Source organism: Emydura macquarii, unplaced genomic scaffold (assembly GCF_026122565.2).
Source record: "Emydura macquarii macquarii isolate MOO-44397 ecotype Brisbane River unplaced genomic scaffold, CSIRO-AGI_Emac_v2 contig_2205, whole genome shotgun sequence".
NCBI classification, from domain to species: Eukaryota; Metazoa; Chordata; order Testudines; family Chelidae; genus Emydura; species Emydura macquarii.
In genome coordinates, this window is record NW_027132342.1 from 16,746,074 (window position 1) to 16,768,273 (window position 22,200).

The window sequence follows — 22,200 nt, forward strand, 5'->3', positions numbered from 1 at the left end:
TTTAGTTTTGGTAAAAGCATGGCCTATCAAAATCTAATATGACAAATGTCAAGTCATGGGGAAAAAAATAGGGCAGGCTTTTCAAGGTGGATTGAACTATTGAAAACCTAAACACAACAGAATCACACTAGGGGTATGGGTATGGGAATTAGGAAGTGAAACTAACTAAAGCAGTAAGTGAAACTAACTAGGCTTGTTTCATGGTCCCAGCTCAGTGAAATGCAAAAAGCAAATGAACTGCATCAGTGAGAATAAGGCAATCAGGCTGGGATTTGCAGAAGAGCCTAAAGGAGTTATGTGCCCAGATGGGTGCTTAGCTCCCTTAGGCTCCTTTGCAAATCCCAGTCAAAGGCCTGGTCTACATCTAAAAGCTTTATGGGCTAACAATGTTGGAAAAGGGGGTGATTTTTTTAAAACCAAAATAGTTACACTTGTACGAGTATAAAGATGCCTTGTACCTGCTCAGCTTATTCTGCTTCCTGAGTCAGTATAAGTACTCTGATACCAATATAACTGTATCCACACTATGGTTGGGGTTAGTTTTGTTTTGTTTGCTACTTTAACTATACTGGTACAGTTAAACCAGCAAAACTTTCTGCTGTACTCAAGCCCTTTGCATGTTCTAACTCTGTTGGCTTCAGTATTAGCAGAGGCTAGCAGTAGTAACACAGTCAGGACTTTTGTTTTAAACCTGGGGGCCAGATTTGCCCCCTGCTTGTGCAGGCAATTGCAAATTGCACCAGGCTCAGGGCAGAGATCAGCTCCAGGACAAGGCAATTGGTGCTCCCCACTGCATGCTCCCTGGGAGGTTGGAGGGGGCTTCACACAGGGAGGGCAGTGTGCATGTCTGCCCACAGCTCCAGCACACTGAGGCTGCACCAGCTGTCACTCTGTCCTGCTTTCACCCTTCCCCTAGCCAGTGCCACTCACTTCTGAGACTGGATTGATCAGCCCAAGCAGGGGATCTCCCCTATTCCAGGCCAACTTTCTCCCACTGTGAGCTCTCCACCAGGGCCTGGGCCAGTGGAATGAATCTGGCTTTGTGAGTTTTGCACTGAGTTTCCCTCTAAGAGGATCTAAAGGGGATGTGGGAGGAGTGGAGGAAATGAACAATCCTATTTTAAGAAAGGAAACGGGAATAGGACAGCTTTTGAGAATCGATCCGGGGCTTGTTCTTGTCCTTCACAGTTCAAAGGCTACAAGACTTTTTCATATAGTGAATATTAAGTCTGAGCTTCTCCAATCTGCCTAAAGGACGGAGAAGTCCAAACTAAATGGCAATTGAGGCAGCTTTGAAAAGCTCAGCCTTAAAGCACAAAGTTCTACTCAGGTTGAGTTTGGCCCATTTGTGGCAAGAGAAAATGAACAAAACTTGTTGAGTCCTCTGTGGAATTCAAGCCTTCCTTGGCCTCTGTAGCTACAAGAGACAGGGAGAATCCAGGGGGAATCCCAGCTGGGAGGACCATGGGGCTGATATCAGGAGGAGGATGAATCACTGTGACACTCCCGGTGGAACATGCGGAGACCAGAGAAATATTCCCGGTCGGCCCATGGCTTCCCCAGAATCAGTGCCATCGTAGCTAGGCTCTACGGCCTTTGCAGTTCCACCCATTACGCACGCCAGACGGGCGATGCTAGCAACAGGATGTGCAGAGAGGAGAAATGTTGGCATGGGAGTTCCCAGTGTACCAATGACTCCCCCAACCCCACACCAGAGCCAGCCGTGGTGGTGCCACTGCCCAGGGTACGGGTGCCACCCTCTACCCACTGTACCCAGGCTGGGGGAGGGCCTTGCCACTCACATGTTACGAGTCAAATAGGGCTTAACTGGCACAATAAAACAAACAGCGTCAAATTTCTTTGAGTTCAGATGGTTTTCTTGCCCTTCCCACCCCCTCCCCAAGTGGATTCAGAACTCAAGATGATTCTATTTGGGAAAAAGGGGCTCCCTGATGCCTCATTCTTTAAGTGGCACGGAGGGAGGGGAAGTCGCTGTCATGCTTCTTTCCATGGGTAGTGGGGGGGCCTCTCATGCCTTCATCCTCTCCTCACACATCTCAAAGCTCCATTTGGTGGCACCCCCAAGGACCTCCACCAGTTTGTCGTCCCACTGGATCACATTGCCTTGCAGGTGGGAGGTGCAGTTGGCCAGGCCCAGGATCTCCGTGGGTGTCAGGATGTGGTCCCATATGTTGAACTGAGCGATCTCGCCAACGAAGGCCTGGGTTGCATCAAATCGCCCGCCCAGCGTATCCTGCACCATCACATTGGGGGTGGGGGTATCAGCCCATTAATAGGAACAAGGTAGAAAGTGAGAGGGAGAGACAGTGAATGGAGAAACACACAAAGGAAATGAAGGAGAGAGGAAAAGTGAGAGGAGAGAATAGGTGAAATGCAGAGAGAGAAGAAAAAGAAGAAAGACACAAATGGAGAAAAATAAAGGAAATTAAATGGAAAGAAAGAAAGATGGAGAGAAAGTGAGAGAGAGACAGACAAGGGTAGAGAGAATACAATGAATATTGCCATTACACTATTCCTGACAACCTCAGATTTCTGTTCTGGGAGATCCTCCTACCCAGGCTCTGCGTGTGATCTGTAGGGGTGCAGTTACTGTAACCCACCCAGCCAACACTGGCTGCAGATTGAATACAGCATTGCCACGTGAACTCCACCCAAACTTCCAGGTGCTCCAGAGTCATCTGAGGGCTATAACTAAGCTTTGACCTGGAAGCAATCAGGGACGGGGTTCCAAAGAGAACCCGGGCTCCTGCTGTCCGGGGGCTGACACAGGTAATATGCTCAGCCTGCACAGTCACTGAGGAGAGGCTGTGGGAGGTGGACACTGCATCAGTCAACAATGGTCCATCTGATCATCTGAGGAGCTGTACTGACCAGCTCCAGATAGGGTGGTAGCTGCAGCCTGGGGAGAGTGCTAGAGGGGACACCAGTTTTCTGCTTTTGAGGCTTACAAATACCCTTAAAAAGCCATGCACATTCCCCAGAACACCAGGTTAATTGTTCCCAAGATGATGCAGTAACTGCACCCACCTGCTCCTGGCCCAGGACTATCACCCCGTGGGGTTTGATGGGATGCCAGGCTGCCAGGTTTTCACTGGCGCCACGCTGCTCACCGTCCTCATATGCCCACCACATGCCATCCCGGGTGGTCCAGGCAATGCAGATGTGATGCCATGTCCCTTCCTTCAGATTCAGGGGCAGCTGGGCAACCTTAAAAAAAAACAAATAACAAGCCAAGCATGTCATGGGGCTGCCTCAAAGTCCCCAATGCCGTTGTGGGACATTCTCTCCTGGCAGTCATTTGCAGTAGCAGGTTAGGAGTCTTGCACAAACCTTCTCCCACTGGCTGTGACACGCAGCAGCCTGAGGTTCTGGGATAGTGCAGATGAGCATTGGGAGATGTAGAGAGTGGGGGATTGACCTCAGGAGAGTGCCTGGAAAGAGGAGGATCCCCTCGGGAGGAAAGAGGTGAAGAGAGGGGGAAAAAGAAGGGCAGCAAATAACGGGAGGAAGGGAGAGGTAGGATGGGTAGGGTGAGGGAGCAGGGAGGAGCAGGGGTGGGTAGATAAAGTGTCTGAGTTAGAAACAACAGGGTTTGGGTGACACTTCATTTCAAGAAAATCCCCTTCACTTCCCTTGTGTCATGTGGCCCAGGGGGTAGCAGGGAGCGGACAGGGATATGTAGCCTGGATCTGGTGGACACGCATCTCCCATCTCCAGGACAAGGGGAAGCATGGAGGTAATCCCCATAAATGGGAGTAGCGAGGGAGTCTCCTATCCATACAGGAAAGGGTGGCACACGCGCTTGCTTCCACCTGTGCTCCCAGCTCAGAGGTTCTAGCCCCTCCTGACCTTGTCATTGATGAGCAGCTCCATGGGGTGGTGTCCCCACTCCATCAGCACAATCTCATTGGCTTGCCCGGGCACAGAATAGGAGAAAGGAGTGCCCAGCCCTGATGAGGCCTTGGACTTCAACCACATGCAGACTGTGAAGGCATAAAGCTCCGGCAGGCTCTTCTGCATGCGCGCATACATGTAGTTGGTCCGTACAGGGATGGTCACCTTGTAGGCATCTGGAGGGCTGTAGTCTGGTGCTCCTGGGTGCTCTTGGGTGAGCAAAGGAGAGGGGAGGAAAAGAAACAGGGCTACAGGTGAATAACAGTGGGAGCTGCAGACTGGAGAAGGACTGTCCCACATGGAAAAACTCAGAATTAAACCAATCCAACACTAGAGTCAACCCTACAGAATAGAGCTGCATAGAGTCAGATACACTGATAAATACCCATTAGAGTGACGCAGTATTTGGGATCCGAAGCATCCCAAATGGGTTCATCATTGTCCCAAAGCATCTACCCCTCCCCCGATTAAGAACCGTGAGGCACCCACATGTATACAGATGCCAGATGATGAGTAGGATCTTTTCAATTAGCGAGGAGCGGATCATAGTTTAATCGGACTCTCCCCTACCAGTACTGACCCTGTTCCAACTCGGCGACCCGGCTCTGGAGAACGCTCAGCTCCTTCTCTACCTCTTGTTGCTGCTGGTCGCTGTTGCTGGCAACGGAAGAGCGTTCTTTCTCCAGAGACAGTATCTTGGAGAGGAGCTGCTCCTCCAGCGCCTCCATCTTGGTGTGGAGCACATCTCGGGTCAGTACAGGGGAGGAGGCAGCGGAGGTGTTTGCTCGGGCTGGGAGCTCCTGCTGCACTCAGGAAGAGAGGTGGGGGATGGGGATGGGAGTGGGAAAGGAAGAAAAACAAAAATCGAGGATAAACGTAACCACAAAGATGAAAAAAATTACCTGGCACCATCACTTCAGAGACACTTGCGGATCAAGCATTGGACTTCCAAGTCAAACTGGATGATCGTCTTTAAGGGCAATCTTAATGTGACCCTCACCTTCAGGAGCCTCCATCTGAATTTGAACCTCACCTTTAAGAGACTCAATTAGTTTCATTACAAACATGTCCTCTGACATTAAGCGTGTCCACTGGTTACCCTTCACAAGCCTTTCCTGTTACCTTATGGTGAACTAGAGAAAGGGGCTTCCATGGAATTCAGTTCTCTGCCTGGACAAACTTCCCCAGGAGCCTGTGGGGCTGTGACTGGAAATTTTGTGAGGGTTCCCCATAAGGGTGGGTGGGGCAGAGCAACAAAAGGAGATCAAAGGCCCCCTCCCTGCCGCTCTCCTCTCCGACTTTCAGGCGACTATCATTGTAACAGCACACGGTGGTGCTATAATCCTCTTAGCTCAGCTCAGTCGCTGCTCTGCTCTCACTCCATCTCCTTGTGGGTGAGGTCGCAGCAGGTAGCACATGGCAAAGTGGAGTGAGGGCAGGACCCACGACAGGAGATAAGCTCCTAGCTCGTAAAGCCGCCCCACCAGGGTGCATATTAACTTGTTTAACAGAAAACTGGACTGTGGTGCCACACCTGCAGGATGTCCAGCTAATGGGAGTTTAAATCATGGTCACAGCTGCACTGTGTCCACACATGCAACTCCCAAAGTCCTACCCCACCATGATGCACCAGGCTCAGAGTAAAACCTGGGCTGAATTCTCTGAGGCAGGCTCTGCTTTGGTTGTTGCAAAATCCTGGTCAGGAATCTTGAGGGGATGTCCCATGATGTCACAGCACTTTAAAAAGACCCAACTAGCCTCCTGCAGGCTTACCTGCAGACACCAGGCCAGATGGGAGAAGGTCTACTATTACCCAGTGGTGGGGGAAGCGGTGGTAAGAGGGAAGAGCTGAATAAAAAGGGGTTGCCCTTTGGGAGCCCTACTGCAGAGAGTTTGTCCATGAGCCTGTCCATTATGGCAGAAGAGCCAGAGAAACCCTCCTATTCAAACCCATCCCCAGCAGATGTTGTTTGCAAGGGCCGGGTATTGTCTTAGCCTAAAATTTGCCGCCTACTCTACCTAATCAGTTTGGTGATGGCAGATGGCACTGTGGGAGTCAGCGCTTGACACCATCCCACACGCCTCCTGCTCACCACGCCAGTGTGAGGAAGGCGAGAGGGGTGCTGCTGAGATGCATTCCCCCTCAGATATCAGCCTTTCCCTTGATTAGCTTATATTCTGCTTCCATTTGTGCTGGGCTTCACAAATCCTAACCGTATCAAGGCTACTTATGCCAGGGCTGGGGTCTCTGTATGTTTATGTGTGTCTAACTGTGGTCGCCTTCCACCCTCTTCCCATTCCAGCCCTCTTCCTGTCCATGCAGAATTGAGGGATTGGATCATGCTACTCCCCATTCTTTTCCCCAATAGAAATATCTTTAAATAAGAAGGGAGCTCACCTTCTTTTATTTCCCCTGTGCACCCCTCCTGCTAAGTTAAGCTTAGACTCTCTTACAGAAGTGGGGTGGGAAAGGACAGCTGTGATACTCATTTGCCCTCTGAGCTGGCCTGAGATGAGGTCATGGCCATCAAGGTTTCTGGATAATCACTACTTAATTAATTACTTGGGGAGAGGGCATTTAGGAGTACGACCAGCTCAGGTGAGCGCTGATATCGGCTCTAAGTGGCAGGCAAGGAAGGAAAACATGCTGGGGGTTGGAGAACTGGCCTGAAAGGTCAAACACTATTTGTGTCTGTCTCTTGCTTTCTTTCCAGATGTCTGTAGCACAGTTTCCTCATCCACCTAGTTTGTCTGTTTACGTGTAATCAATCCATCTCTGTCTGCCTGCACAATCCCCACCTATGGTGTAACTGTCTGTTTTTATTCGCATGCACATCTGTCCTGCTTTTCAGCTAAGCCTCCTGACTCCTTTAGAGTTGGATTTGCAAGAAGTATAGATGTTTGGAAAAATCTTCCTTCATAGTCCTATTGAGACATCCCTCAATTGATAATTCATGCTACAGACCTAGACTAGAGAGAGAATCGCCACAAAACACGAGTGACCGACCAGCTGGGATATTCAAACTGAGCTCCTTCACCCACCTCCAATGAAGCATTGCATGAAAGTCCCTTCCACCCATCTTTAGTGAGATATTACATCAAGATCCCTTCTGCCCCTCTCCAGTGGCTTGTCCAGCTGGGAGTTAAGGAGCCTCTGGACCGTTTGGAAAAATTAGGGGGATAATTCTAATGTCCAAGCAAATATTCTCCTCACAACAAAACAGGCTCCAATATCCAAGGCCACGTGCTAGCTCTTTCCAAGCACAGCACACTTGCTGTGCTCAGCGGTCTGACAGGGGAAAAGATAAGGCAGGGGAAGTACTGATACCCTACCCATGCCTCACCAAAAATCCCCACCTCCCTCCACAATTCCAGAGTAGCTAGAGGTCTGATCAAGCGATCAAACATGAAATAGTTAATAACAAAAGGAAATCTTTAGAGTTAGCATCAATCCACCAGTGATATCAACAGGAGCTCTTAATGCCACTCTCAAGACCAACAGTATGCTTTGTTCATAGGATCAGTCAGCAGAAGGGAAGGGAAAAGGAACGGAACCTCTGTACACACACATGGTGGGCTGAGACACAGCTGCTCCACTGTGGGACTGTGACAGTGGCTGGGACCCTTGTGCAATCTGTAGGGGATGCATGCAGTGGGGAATCTGTGAGGCTCATGCACCTGCCTCTGAAGCATCTGCTGCTGATGACTGCTAGACACAGGATCCTGGGATGTCCTGGGCAATCCTATATTCCTATAGATCCACAGGCCACTTCCCTGCATCACCACCAACCCACTTCCTTGATATAGGGTCACCATTCATGACTTGCCTCTCCCCCCAACACACAATGGAACCAAAAGCAGATAGTTCCATTGTACTCAAGGCTGGGGCGGCATTGGCATATGACAACAGCAGCAATGCCTAGCACTCTTCATCCATAGATCTCAAAGCACTTTACATCACTGTCCCTGTTTCGCAGTTGCGGAAACAGAGGGGTGAAGTGACTTGCCCAAGTCACCCAGCAGGGCAGCAATAGAGCTGGGAATAGAACGCTGGTCTCCTGAGTCCCAGACCAATGCTCTAACCAGGAGGCAACAGCGCCTCCTTATACATAGCATTATCATGTCACTCCACACTGCATTAAGTCTATGTTCTGAGGGCCTCTACCATAGCCCTAAGGGCTAGAAACTGAATGTTAATGTTCAGTGTGTGTTTCAGCATAGAGCTGGTTACAAAAATGGAAATGATTTTCCATAAATATTTTGAATGAAATGACTGTTTTAATTTTCGTGTGTGTGGAATTTTCCAGTTTGTTGACCAAATGACTCAATGATTTTTTCCTTTAACTTGTTTAATGGAAAGACTGGAAACATTTCAAACAATTCAAACAATTTTCACACTGTTCAAAAATAAATTTTTCATCAAAAACTTCTTTTAAACTAGCCATTTTCCTCTCACTCTACTTAGATGTTAAGGAAACTGATGGGCTTTCAGGCTGTTCTACTGCAAACTGGCTTGATCTGAACCCAGACTGCACTGCCAAGAGGCACCGCATCATCACACGATGCCTGGGCTAGGAAAGGGATCTAGAGAAAATTCTCCATTTCCTGCTTTATTTCACTGGAAACTGTTCCAGGGCGGTGACTTCCTGTGTTTTCACAGCCTAGAAGCTTCTGCACAAGGACAGAGGAACTGGATTTCTGACTGATTCTTATTAACACTGCCAGCAGCACTTATGGTTCCCTAGCTGGGAACAACGGGTATTGCCCAGAATCCAAATGGGGATCTCCAGCAGTGCCCTAAGGTAAGCATATCTTCTACCCACACCCGCCCAGGCTAGCTCCATTCTGTCCTCTGCCCCTTCAACGCCCAGAGCTTAGGGATGAATGCCAGGACTCAGGAATGCATCTGTTAGACACCGGGATGTGAGGTATTAACCTGTTGAAATCCATCTCTCCTTGGACTCTAGAATCCAGTGCTAGCATAATTTCATCCCACGCATCAGGCCATTCTCTATTTTCCTGTCAGTGCCATGAGGATCCCCCACCATCATTTACCTACACAGCAAACCTGCCTCCCTCCCCTCCCAGGGGCAGCAAGTCTCTGAGCCTGGGTCAATTAGCTCAGGTTCACAGGGCTCACACTGCGGAGCTAGAAGTAGCAGTGTAGTTATTCAGTCTCAGGCGCATGCCCAGGCTCTGAGACCCTGCCCCGTCACCAAGTTTCCAAGCCCAGGCTCCACCACAAATGCTGATACTGCTATTTTTAGTCCCAGAGCCTGAGCCCTGGGAGCCCAAATCAGTTGAGCCAGGCTCTGAGACTCACTGCTGTAGGTCTTCTTTTGCTGTGTAGACATACCGTTTGCTGGCCAGAAGGGGATTGGCTGTCAAGAAGACACAAGGCCCTCTCCCTGCACTATTTGGGAATTAAACCTAGGTCCCCTATTCAGCTGTGCAAAGTGCTGATACTTGGATGGATAGATAGATGTGTTGTTTGACTTGTGCCCTAGCTATCTATCTAGCTATCAGCAATTATATTTTTATATGGGAGACATACATTGCAGTGCTGGGCCAGTGAGAGACTCCAGCTGGGTTCCAGACCTAGACCTCTGGCTCACAGGGAAAGGGAAGGTGAAGGAGGTTCCTGCCTCTCTAGTGACCCTTTGGCTAACATGGGAACAGTACCCACAGGATTCTAAGAGAAGTCTATTCAATTTTATAAACAAATATGGAAGATGCTAAGTCTGGTTTTGATCTCCCTCACACTGGTGCAAATCAGGTGTCCTGTCACTGAACTCAACGGAGTCACGCTGGCTTTATGCCAGAGTGAGAGGAGAGTCAGGCCCTCTCTCTGGGAGTCTAACTGGAAGGTCTAAACAGGTAGGAAACCTCATCTGGCAATGTCTCGGATGCAGCTTTTCCACTGCGGGCAACAAAAGTACCTACAAAGGGAATCACAGACTTGGAATAGCTAAGCAGTGACAAGAAAACTCACTGGCACACTGGCAAATTAAAAACAAAACAGCTCTGTGTAATTTGATTGAAATAAGCAAACAGGCTGTAGGGTTGACGTGGACTCCATTCAAGCAAACCTACACAGACAGAACAGCGCTGTCACCTATCTCCTCCTATCAACTCTTCCCTGAACTCTCACTAATGTCCTCAGGTACAGATTACATTTTGTCACTCCTGCTCTCTTCAGTTAGCATTGGCTAGTCCTGTAGTTAATATACAGGGCGGCTTTTTCCCCTCAAAGGGAGATCAGTGGTTGGAATTCTCTGTCCCCCTCCCTGGTTTGGGCACAACAGCTCTGGCAGGTCTCAGATCAGGTGTGTTGTGAGCTCTCACACCCAAACTGAAGTATTGGGACGTGTTGAAACTCTAACAAGGATGTTCCTTCATCAAAATCTTCATTAGTCATAGGAGAGATACAGATGTCCAGTAAACAAACTAAAAATATAGAGCCAGCACTTCAGCTAATGATCTGGCCCAAAGGATTTTTTAAACAGTCCGACTAAAATCTCCTTCTCCGTGTGAAGAAACTAGTTCAAGAGTTTTCCAGGATAGACAAGACCTGAATTTTTAATGTAAACAAACAAGCAGAAACCACACACACACACACACACACACACACACACACTTTCAGGCCTTCTTTATTCATCATCAGTAGAACTGGGTGGAAAAAGATAAATCCTACGTGGAAACAGGATTTCGATGCTTTTGAAATTTGGTTTCATTCCACTTAGGAATGAAAAATCCAACATTTTGAAATTCTTTGCAAATGAAGCTCCTGCCCCAGGGCAGTCTGCCTGGGGTGCTGCCGAGGAGCTACGTGCCCTGGAAGCCCTGAGCTTCCCAGCCCCAAGGCAGTCTGGTGGGCTACCCTGGAACTGCAGACCCAGCAGTCCTGAGTTCTCCAGCCCTGGGCAGTCCAGCAGGCAGGCTGCCAAGGAGCCAGGAGGGGGCAATCTGACAGGAAACTAGGAAGTTTTGAAACATGCCTAGCAAAATATTTTGACTCAGTGAATCAGCAAATTCTAATGAAAAAAGATTTGGTCAGAATTTTGCTGACCAGCTCTGATCCAAAAGAAGCGAAGAAAGGGCACAAGCTCTTTTTCATTTTAAGTTTTGCAGGCCACCTTAGTCGATCACTAGATTAAACGATTTTAAGGCCAGGAGGAACCTTCGTGGTCAACTAGTTTGACCTCCTGCAAAACACAGGCCAGAGAACCTCACCTAGTAATTCCTGACTCAAGCTCATAACTTCTGTTTGAAAGAAAAACATCCAGTTTTTAAATCAAGACTTCAAGAGATGGAGAATCCACCTTGTTCCTTGGTAAGTTATTCCACAGGTTAATTATCCTCACTGTTAAAAATTTGTCTGTATTTCTAATCTAAAATTATCTGCCTTCATTCTCCAACCGCTAGGTCTGGCTATTCCTTGTTCTGCTAAGTTGAAGATCTATCTCTGCTCTGATTGGAAATCAGGATGGAGTTTTGCCCCACAGCGTATTGGGTGGGTCTCCTTTTTTTGGAATGGGAACTGGGATGGTCTTGGCATATTCCACATAATCTATTTCCTGAGAAAAAAGCAGGGAGGGCTACTAGTGAACTTCTTTCTTTCTTTCTTTCTTTCTTTCTTTCTTTCTTTCTTAAGCATTAATAATAAAGCAACAATTCCAGTACTGCCAGGCAAAGATTCATGCAGAGAGATGGACTTCCTAGCAACCTGCTGGCTTCTTTAGCTAAGCCAGTGATAACGGAACCTCTTTTTGAATAATAATCATTTAAAAAAAAACTACATCACTTCTCTGGTTGTTCTGTCAAGGGAAAAAACCTTCCCACTGTGGGTAAAAAGAGGCATAGAACATATTTTTAAAATACAGATGAATTAACAAGAAAATGCTCCTTCAGCAAAGAAGTGGTGGTTAGAAGGTAGTGAATTCTCTCTTTAGTTAACTTCCTGCTGAGCATTTCTCTATCCTGGCCTCCTTCAAGGCAAAAGATGCTTTAATTGCAATTACAGTCATAGAATCATAAGCACTAGAGATGAAAGAGCCCTATTATGCCATCTAGTTCCACCCCATGCCACCAGCCAATGCAGGATTGTCTTCTAAAAATCTATTCTCTGATGGTATTTCCATTCTAGCTTTAATTGTTCCAAACAATGGGATTCCCACCACTTTCCTTGGGAGACTATTCTGTGACTTTTGAAGGTCTCACTGTTAGGAACACATTTCCTGATCTCTAGCCACATTGTCTCTTTGCTTGATTTTGTCCCATTACTTCTAGTTATTCCCCACTGGGAACATGGTGCTTTTTGTGGGAGCAAAATGACACATTGATAAAGACTGCAGAAAGGAAAAGAGAAAGCCGAGGATAGCAACAGTGGGGAAGAGGGATGGATGGAGAGGAAGCAAAATTGAATGAGTCTTTTACATGCCCACGAGAGGAATAATTTATGATCAGGGTGTGTAGGGTGCCCTACTATGTTTTGGTGGGGTTATTTACTTGTGCTCCGTGTTGGTTTTAGCTGTTATTTATTTATTTATTTATTTACTATTACCGTTGCTGTGGATTTTGAGAGCTTTTCTAATCCGTTTAGGCTGCTTAGATGTTACAAAGGCTGAAGAGATGTTGTCTGCTACGCCCTTTGATTGTTCTAGCTCTGGATTTAAATGCTATGTCCCTGTTTTCATGTTCAGCCCCATCTGTTAATAGAAAATAGGACTATAGCTTTTGTCACCGTTATAAGCATCATGACAATCTGCCCTACATTGGCCAATAAAGGTGTTTCTCTCCCTCATTTCCTCTTACTGCCTGCCTTTTCTTTCTTTCCTTTCTGTCTCTGTAACATCTTTTCTTCCTGCAGCTGCCTCTATTTCTCTATCTTTGAAACTTCTTTTTCTCTAGCTTCATTCATTGTACATTCTCTCTAATTAATTTTGTCTCTCTCCCCTACTTTCTCTCTCTTTCTATTGATCTCTATCTCAATTTATCTGTTCCCCTCCCTTCCGACTCCACTGATTCCTGGATGGGTCAGAAAGATGCTCTTTTATCCCTTTGAGCTGAAAAGAACCAGACTGCAGTAATGACTCTGGCACTGCCAACAAATGGGACAACGAGCCAGCTTAGCCTGCCCACACACTGAGTATTCACTTGTCACCACTTTCCCTGCGTGCTGACTGAAAGGGACAGTAGAAATGTCATCAAGTTTCCCTGGCAGAGAACCAATCCTAGCAGGGCCCCGTGTAAAATCAGACCTGTGGAGCCCCAGACAACTTCAGAAACCAACACAAATCAGGGGTGGGTGGGAAGGTCTCGGCAACAGGGCAGGAGATGGTGGCAATTGTCATTGTGGACCAGAGAGTAAGGTTTTGGCAGCTGAGTGGGGGTGGGTTGGATTGGGTCATTTGTCTCTGGGGGGTGGGGTGGGAAGATTTCAGAAGCTGTCAGGGGATCAGTTATGGGCTGCAAAGAGAGAAGGCTTCAGAAGCTGGTAGAGGTTTTGGATCACAGTGCTCATCCCTGGGACTGTTAGAGAGGGTTTGGCTCAAGATCACCTTTCACTGTGAAGGAGGAGGGTCATGCAGATGAGACAGTTTTGTGCTAGGTTGGGGGATGCCCGCAAGGTTTCCTGCACCTCAAAACTTGGCACATGCCTGTGATTGGCCCTGCTTGGCAGCAAGGAGCATGCTTTTTGGACAGGATCCTCAGGGTTAGCTCATCTCCTAGGAGAGGGTGAGGAGCAGCTGGGATTGAATAGTGGGATCTCTTTGGCCATTCCTATGAGGATTCTGCTCTAGGCCCAGGTGTGAAGCAAGACAGGAGGTTTCTAGAATACAAGGATACATTTATAGCTCTCACTGGAACTTTCATTTTTGGTTTCATTGTTTGGGGGAGGAGACAAAAATGTATTTGCCAAAAGATAGGGTGGTGAATGATTCATGAAGCCTTTTGGAACTGCTGACTTGGAGGCAATCTGGTCCCTGGCCAGTGGGCCAGGCAATAAATACTTCTGACATCTGTTCAGTGGCTTGTGCAGAATTAGTTGTAGGGTGTTTCAATCTGGTTCCTAGTGGGACAGATTTTCACAGCACAAAACCATCACCCCATCCTGGACCCATTGCCCAGCTCAGCAGAGAGGCCCAAGATTGACTGTGCAATGGAGACTGAACTCCCCCATCAAACCTAATGGGGTTCCCCTACAATCAGCACTGAGATACACTGGTGTGTTGGACATTTTCCCTGTCAGCTGTGCCTGTGCTGGGGATAAACAGGGGATTTCAGTGTCCAGGGCTGCCAAACTAGCACCTTTCCCCCAAACCAAATTACTTCAAAACCAAACTGCTGTGGTGATGCTATTTACCACTGACCTTTTACGAGGAGTGAGTGTACGGAACGAATTCTGAGAAGTTGTTCACTGAGCCCAGATCGTCCCGTCTGCCAAAGCGAGGGCAGCGGGGGCCTCTTTATGCTTTTTGGCTGCCAAACCAACAAAAAGATTGAAATTTGCCAGTTAATATTAATCATGTTTAATGTCAACGTCTGGAGTGGGGGAGGGGAGCCAACACCTTCGCAATCTGTGAGTCTGTTGGAACTTGATTGCTTTTTATTCATTGTCAAGCAAATGCACTTTCATTTATATAAGGAGATTAACCCCCCTCATTTAACTAATGCATGTTTCCAGTGCATTTGTTAAATCCCTCCCCACCTACCCCTCTCTAATATGCTCACCTTAACTGCTAAAATAAAGAGGATAGGACCAAAGACTAATGCCCTGTATAGTCACAGGAAACCTCTCAATCTAGATAGCATCCGCTTGGGAGTCATGGGACCAGTCCTGCCCCTGCCTTTGCAGAGACTCCCATGGAAGCAAAACCAATGTGGTTCCACTGTGCAAGGGGGTAGGGCAGGGGTCCATAAAGGGAGCTTAACTTTGTGGGGATCCATGTACACCGGCATGTAGGGGGCAGGTGGGACTGAAGTGGTCTGTGGAAAAAATGGGGCTGGAGCATTATTGTTATTACAGTAGGACCTAGAAGCTCCAGATGAGACCTGGGCTCCATTGTACTAGGTACTGTACATACACATAGTAAGAGAAAATCTACTCCTACATGGATTCCCCCCCCCAACCCTCACTTCCTCCCGTCCCACATGAAGATGGCTCTGCAGCTTGAGGCTGGACACTGCCTCAGTAGATTTACTTCATGCTCCACATGAATGACAAAAAATCATTCTGTCAGGGAGGCTTGTTAGACTGTGGGACAATCTCCCAGGGAAGAGGTAGAAAGCCTTGCTGCTGAAGCCACTTAAAACTCACCGAGACAAAGCCCTGAAGGATGTACCATAGAGAACCACCTTACAGTGGAGGTCAGGGTGGAGAGTGGACCAGAAATAACGTAACAGGACTTTTGCATCTTTACTTTCTAGGATCTTTTTTTCCTGGTTAGGGGCCCAATGTCTCTGATTTGCCATGAACTGAAATGGGATGGATGTGCTTGTTTCTCTCCATGGCAGATTACCTTAGACAAAGATACATGACACTGCAATCACTGGGTGATTAGTGCAAAATAATATTGTGGTTTAATAAGGATTAATTCCCTTATAAAACTCTGGATTGGCATTATAGCCTGTTCTTTTCCTCTCCTCCTTTATCTATCTCAGATGGGTGTAGGAGTGGAGAAGGCACCAGAGACTGGAAGCAGTAAATTGGGTTAAAGTTAATTGTGCTCTCTTAAATTACTCATTTTCACTTTTGGGCTGAAATTAAAATAAGTTAACTGCTGCCTTTGGAGTCACTGGTTTTGCAAGCCAAGAATGTATGTTGAAGCATATGTATGTGTGCATGTATACAGAGACACGGGGAGGAAGTGAGAGAATGAGAAAAACCACACTGCACATGAAAGACTCATTTGAAAGACTGAATAGCTGAGGGGATTAAGGAATTGGTTACAGAAGCTTTTACCTGTAGGCACCAGTTTGAATTTAGCCTGAGGTGGGTAGAGCCAGAAAAGTTGTTCCCATATGATAATGGTTGTCTGATGGCATATGTGAAATAAGTTAGGTAACCTATTTCATTCCCTAGTGGATAGGTATCCACATTACACACACAAATCCAGTACATCTGACACGAATTGTTTCTTCCCTTCTCCATCTACAGTCTCAGCAGGAAGGCTGGGGATTGAAAGGGCCAAGGATACACTCATCTGGTAGGGGTCTCTACAGAGCAAAATGGGTGCACAGTTGCTGAGGGGTGGTGTGCCTGGGAAGCGTTACTGTTTCTGTGTTATGCCCCTGTTCTTTGGGGATAGAGGATTCCAGACTCCAGGACTAACAAGCCAGCATGTCTCACCAGAGCTAAATCACTTAAAAAAAAATTAAGAACGAAACTACTTAATAGGGTTTTTTTAAAGCACCAATAAATCCTGTTATGTCTGACAGCCGCACTAACAGCATCCAGATTATATTAATAATCTTCTTTCAAATCCCACCCAAAACTCACTTCTCTTGCAAAATTTACAAGTGTTAACCCATGTCAGCAAAATGACTGTTGCTGCATGTGCATGTTATCAGATCGATGCTCTAAGACAGAACCTTTCTATGAGTCTCCCAGTGCATTTTGTTTTGTCTGTCTATTGAGACTAAGCTCCTGAGGGCAGGGAACAGATCTTTTTCTATGCCTTATTCGGTGCCAAGAACACTGTCAGTCCCAAAGAAAGACTTTGCACATGACATGCGTCTCCACCAATTGACTCTTTCCTGCCACTTTATTCCCTCTCCCCCCTGCCTCCCCAAGATTTTTATCTTTAAAAAAATATTCTTAACAGAAAGCAAATAAAACTGGAAGCTGAGGTGCAGAGACACAACCCAGCCCCACAATCTGGATGGAAGGGCATATAAATCACAATTAGAAAAGACATATTAGGCCATATCTCGTCCAACCCCCTCATCTCCAACTAGAGCAGAACATTCCCCATCCAATTTATTCTCTAGTGCTTTGTCCAATCGACCAATCCTATTAAAAAGTCCCAACTGACAGGGCTTCCACTACTTCCCTCAGGAGATTGTGCCACAGGCTCAGAAAACTTACCCTTAGGGAATGTTTCTTAAGAGTCAGGGGAAGTTTATCCTTCACTCATTTCCATCCCATTGCTCCTACTGACACCCACCCTGAACAATTCCTCCCCCTCCTTAAAAGCACCTGTGGTCTGTTATGTGCTCAGCTCTTTTAATCTTCCTTCTTTGGCCAATCACTCCCATCCCCAATAATTTTGGTTGTTTCCTCCACGTTGCTGATATCTTCCTCTTCCTCTGCCCTCTTTTGGGCAGCGGGTGCCCAGAATTGAATGCAATATTTTAGGAGCTGCCTAATCAAGCTGTGTTGAGAGAGACTATCACCTGCCTGCTTTATAATGGGATGTTTTGTCTTGTATTCGTGTGACCAAGTGTAAGCCCATTGTGTGGGCTCACTGGGAACAGTGAAATCTCAGACCTTGGAGTAGCCTCCCAGGGGAGGTGAAGAAACTCAATAGCTTCCGACATTTCATACTGAGCCAGACAAACAAGTGCATAGTACACTACAGGGGACAGCCTTGCATCATGGAGATTAGATATACTCTAACAGGCTGTCTCCACCTCTGGCTTCTGGGATTTGATATTATATTGGACCATCACATACAGTAAGTTCTAACAGACATGCTTTTCAGGTTAGAGCCAGGGAAGCTCTACCCCAATCCATCTTTGACATATTACCCTATTTACTCAATTGCTTGATCCCTTAGCGCCTGGGTCTGTGAGGTGCTGAGAATCTACTGCAAAGTACTGAAAACTCTTGACTCCCAGAAGATACAATACAGACCACCCTCTTGGTCCACATGCCACCATCCTTTGATGCACTGATATTAGTTTCATATCATTAAGTGGATACTTTTCTCTGTGTGTGTGTCTCTCTCTCTCTCTCGCTCCCTCTCTGCCAAATGCTGCTTTTGTTTGTAAACTCAGTGAAGCTATTCAGATTTCACTGGTGCAACTGGGAGCATAATTTGGCCCTCTGTGCGCACATTTGTCTCCCTCCCTCTACTGTGTTAGTGCAAACAGAAATAAAGAAACAGAAGAAGGAAGGTCCACCAAAGACAATATCTTTCCTCACCTTGTCCCGCAGGACACCCTGCAACTGCAGTTTGAAATCACAGGTGACAGGTCAAAATAGCTCATCTATTATACATCACCCCATCAGCTCCTGCAGTGACTTATCACATGGCACATAATGGTACAGGTAAAAAGGCATCTTCCACCTTTTCATCTCATGAGGCTCAATGAGATGCAGTGTAATGTACACCCATCATCATGTATACCCTCTCTCTCTGGGTTTGTGTTGTACTGTGTATGTGAGAGAGAGACTTGTCCTCTCTACCCCTCTGTGTGTATCTGTTACTCCCTCTGAGTATGTGGCCAGTTGTATTTGTGTTTCTCTCTCTCTCTCTGTCTTTCTGGCCCTCTGCCCATGTGTCTCTCCATTCTGATGTGAGGAGAATTTCTTTGTGTATGGTGTATCTGTCTCTCCCTCTAGATGGGTCTTTGTATGTATCTCTGTCCCTTAGTGTGTCTGTTTCTCACCGTGTGTCTGACAGTCTGTTCCTATGTGTACCCCTTTCTCTCCTCTGTGTGCATGTTGTTCTCTGGGAGTTCACTAGCTCTTCTTACTCTGCATGTCTGTGTGGATCTGTAATTCTGTGCATGTCTCACAGTCTGTTTCTATGTGCGTGCACGTGCCTCTCTGTCTGTCCATCCATCTGCTTGCATATCTGCCTCTCCTTGTGTCTTTTGTTTGTCTCAATCTCTTTTTGTGTTTATCTGCCCATCTCTTGCATCGATAATCTGTGTGGCCACATGTGTTGTTAGCTTCCTCTCCCTGTGCATCAGGCTCTCTGTCACTGTATGTGCCTAAGTGTGTGTTTCTCTTTTTTTCCTCTTTCTTGCACACAGAAAGTTATCCCTGATGATGGTGACTCTGGGAGAAGGATCATCTCATCTACCCATCCCTAGATTCTATGCTCATAGGAGTCCCTCCCACATACATCTCTCCCCCTTTCCATGTGGAAGAGGATGAGCTGCCTCCATGGCACACTCTCCTCTCCCTGAATCCACAGAGATCCCTCCAGGGATTGAGAGACCTTGGTGTGGAGAGGTGAGTCAAGCCAGGGCAGGCACTGACATCAGCCTGAGTTAACTTTTCATTCCCCCCACCCCCGTCTCCCATGCTGAGAGCCCCTTTTTCATTCATAGATAGAAATGGGTGGAGAATCTCCTGCCAGGGAACCAGACAGGGTGATCAATGGGCCTTGGAGTCAGGCACATTGCCCCGGTTTATATACTGTGGGTCCTGGCCTCTGGCAGATCTCCTGTGCGCCCTACAGATCTTGAGGGAATCCATGAGTTCTGAGAGGCAAACCCCATGGTCACTCCACAAGGAAGAGGCAACCCTTTATTTGCTATAATAAACATGTCTCCACATAAAGTTCCCAGATGACATGCGACACCTCTTGTGTAAAATCCTGACCCCACTGAAATCATGGACTTCAATGAGGCTAGGATTTCATGCTTTGAATGTACACAAAGCCATCAGTATACCCCAGTTCGAGATCTAGCCAGATGGCACTGCAGAAAGAGAAGGTACATTTAACTCACTTTGCCAAGGTGTACATCATCTCTGAGGTTACCAGCCACTAACAACATGAGACCTCGCTTTCCACACACAGACTCTCCCACACCCACCCACCAAGGGGAACAGCAGCCACAGTCATCTGTCTTTATGTAAGGCTTGCTTTCATCCACTTGTAACCAGACTAGAGACTGAATCATGGGCAGTGATCCCAAAGGAAGGATAGAAGAGGAATAGCACTGCATGGAAGCAGGAAATGACACAGGGGCAAACAAAGATTTCTGTGGCCTCACTTTCACGATTCATTATTTCTAAAGTAAACAATATTCATTATTGATATTAATCTAATAATTAGGGGAATATTCTGCCACCTTTGCTACCAATGAGTAGTACAGAGCCTTACTTTTCAAGTAGTCCCATTGCAATCAGTGGCATAACTTGATAAGTAAGGAACTACTCATTGTGTGTGAAGGCAGCAGAATCCAGCCCTAATAACTCCAGACTGTCACCTTCACCCACCCTAAATCGGGCTATGGGCAGAGTGAAGTTCTACTCTGTGGGAGCATAGGTGGCCTGCTCTGGCCCTGAGTAATTAATAACTATAGATCTGTGGGGAATGGAGAAAACTTAGGCTTGAATCAAACTCCACAGTGCAGCTGAAAGGGATGCATATCCCAACTGATGAAGAAGAGATGCCTACGAAATGTTGGAATGGAAACATAAAATGTCCTAAGGTTTCTTACATAAGTAGTAGTCTTTCAGGGGAAATGATGAAAGCCCCATCTCCTGAGAATCAATTAAAAACTAGGCTGTGACTATTCTGTAGGGAATAACCCTACATTGGTGGGGCATCTGGAAAGGTGGGAGGAGGACATGAACTATCCATATCTACTTACATACAGACAAAGGCATGCAATATCCCTAAAATTTCCATCTCTGATTTCCATGAAAGCTATTTATCACAGGAAACCTCACATCAAAGAGTAGGGAGAAGTCAGAAAAAGGTGGTGAGGAATCAAAATACACACAGATTCGATCCATTATACTGTGCCCCCCCCCTTCTCTTTTTCTCACTCACACACACACACCTCTAACAGTCAGGGCTTGCCTGGCTGGGTCTGATTTACCAGAGCACATTACCGCTCTGATTTAATTACCTGATGTATTAACTCTAACACAACACACACACACAGGCAAATCTTCTAGGAAAACTATGGAGAGGGCCGTGCAAAGGGTGAGGGGAGAAGGACCAGCCGTGCGAACTGAAAGACTGACTGACGGGCACAGAGTGGGGAGGAAAGAAAGAAGGAGAAGAGGGGAGAATGGAAGGGGAGGGCGCAGAGCCGCGGTGGATGGGTGGGGACGGAGGGGTTCACGCCTTGCCTCGATCTTGTCGATCCTGTCTTTCAGCGAGCGGACAGCCTCCTCCAGCTCCTGGACCATGGCAGGCGAGTCCCAAGGCAGGTCCCCCATGGTGTCTTTCCGGCTGCCCCCCCAGAGAGAGGCGCTGTCCTGGAAGCTCAGCTCCAGCCCGTTCTCGCACTGGCTCAGCTTGCCCGTCAGCTCGCGGATGGTCTCCTGGTCGCTGAGGATCTGGTCCTTCTGCTGCAGCGCCGTCTGCCTCAGCTGCTCGGCCGTGGTGTGCAGGAAGAAGAGGTCCTCGCCGGGCGCGGGGCTGTCCCCCGGCGCGGGGCTGTCGGAGGGGCACTCGGCCGGCAGCGGCGTGCAGAGGAAGCGGCTGAAGAGCTGCTGCTGGCGGGGCCGGGCGCTGGCGAGCAGCTCCAGCAGCGAGTCCTGCGGGCCGGCCGGGAAGCTCTGGCCAGCACCGTGGAGAGGGCCCGGCCCCTTGGCGGCGGCGGCCGGCAGCAGGGCGGCGGCGGCGGCGGCGGCGGCGGCGCTGGAGTCATTGTCAGCACCCTGGAGAGCGCCGCCGGGGCTGGCCGCAGGGTGGACGCTCGCGATGATGCAAATGATTGCACCAAGGAAAGCGAGCATCCCTGCGGCCAGGAGCACGGCCAGAAACTTCAGGGTGGCAGCTGCGAGGGGGGCCCCGGGCCAGGAGAAAAGGAGACTGGCGAGCGGGGTGGGGGAGAGGAGAGGGGCGCCCCGGGCGCGGGAGCTGCAGCGAGCGAGACTGAGCCCCGGCTGCCGCCTTCTGCCGCTGGAGCCGGCGCCGCTGATCGTCCCTGACTGGCGGGAGCGTCACTGACTCTACCCCTCCGGGTCCCTCCTCGCCCTTCCCCGCACCCTTTCCGCGCCGAGCGGGGACTTGGGCTGCCGGAAGAAGCTGCCGCTCGCTCTCCCTCCCTCCCTCGGCGACAGAGCTGTGACAGGGAAGAGAGACGAGCACCAGTTCTAGGCGCGAAGAGCCGCTGCTGAGCAATAACCACCCCCCGCCCCACTCAGGAGATCCAAGACACGCCTTAGAATCCTTCCCCCAGCTGGGAGCGGGCCTCCGCCCCCCTTCCCCTGGTCAAACAGCACCCACCAGTTCATGGACTGGGCCCCACACCAGAATCCACATGAGCCCCCTGCATCCTACCCCGTGGGCTCTTAAACACATTCCTTTAAGCAAGCCCAGGGTTGCCCATTGTGGTGGAACATATTCATGGAGGTTTCATCAC

General features: G+C 48.2%; 1 protein-coding gene across 1 annotated transcript; it reads right to left on the reverse strand.

Moving 5' to 3' along the window:
* Nucleotides 1-1,936: 1,936 nt before the first annotated feature.
* On the reverse strand, nt 1,937-21,662 carry NPTXR (neuronal pentraxin receptor). Its single transcript, XM_067559500.1, has 5 exons — nt 20,960-21,662; nt 4,496-4,718; nt 3,871-4,124; nt 3,049-3,228; nt 1,937-2,254 (listed from the first exon to the last, which is right to left on the reverse strand). The coding sequence occupies exons 1-5, from the start codon at nt 21,569-21,571 to the stop codon at nt 2,030-2,032; spliced, it is 1,494 nt and encodes a 497-aa protein (XP_067415601.1). The 5' UTR covers nt 21,572-21,662; the 3' UTR covers nt 1,937-2,029.
* Between the last annotated feature and the right edge of the window lie 538 nt (nt 21,663-22,200).

Bases quoted from the DNA above. Each gene is read 5' to 3' on its own strand.
- NPTXR (XM_067559500.1), bottom strand. From the start codon at position 21,571: ATGCTCGCTTTCCTTGGTGCAATCATTTGCATCATCGCGAGCGTCCAC. The intron at 4,719-20,959 runs GCAAGGCGTGAA...TCCTGAGTGCAG, and splicing joins ACAGGATCGACAAGATCGAG to CAGGAGCTCCCAGCCCGAGC. The intron at 2,255-3,048 runs GTGGGTGCAGTT...GTGATGGTGCAG, and splicing joins TAGTCCTGGGCCAGGAGCAG to GATACGCTGGGCGGGCGATT.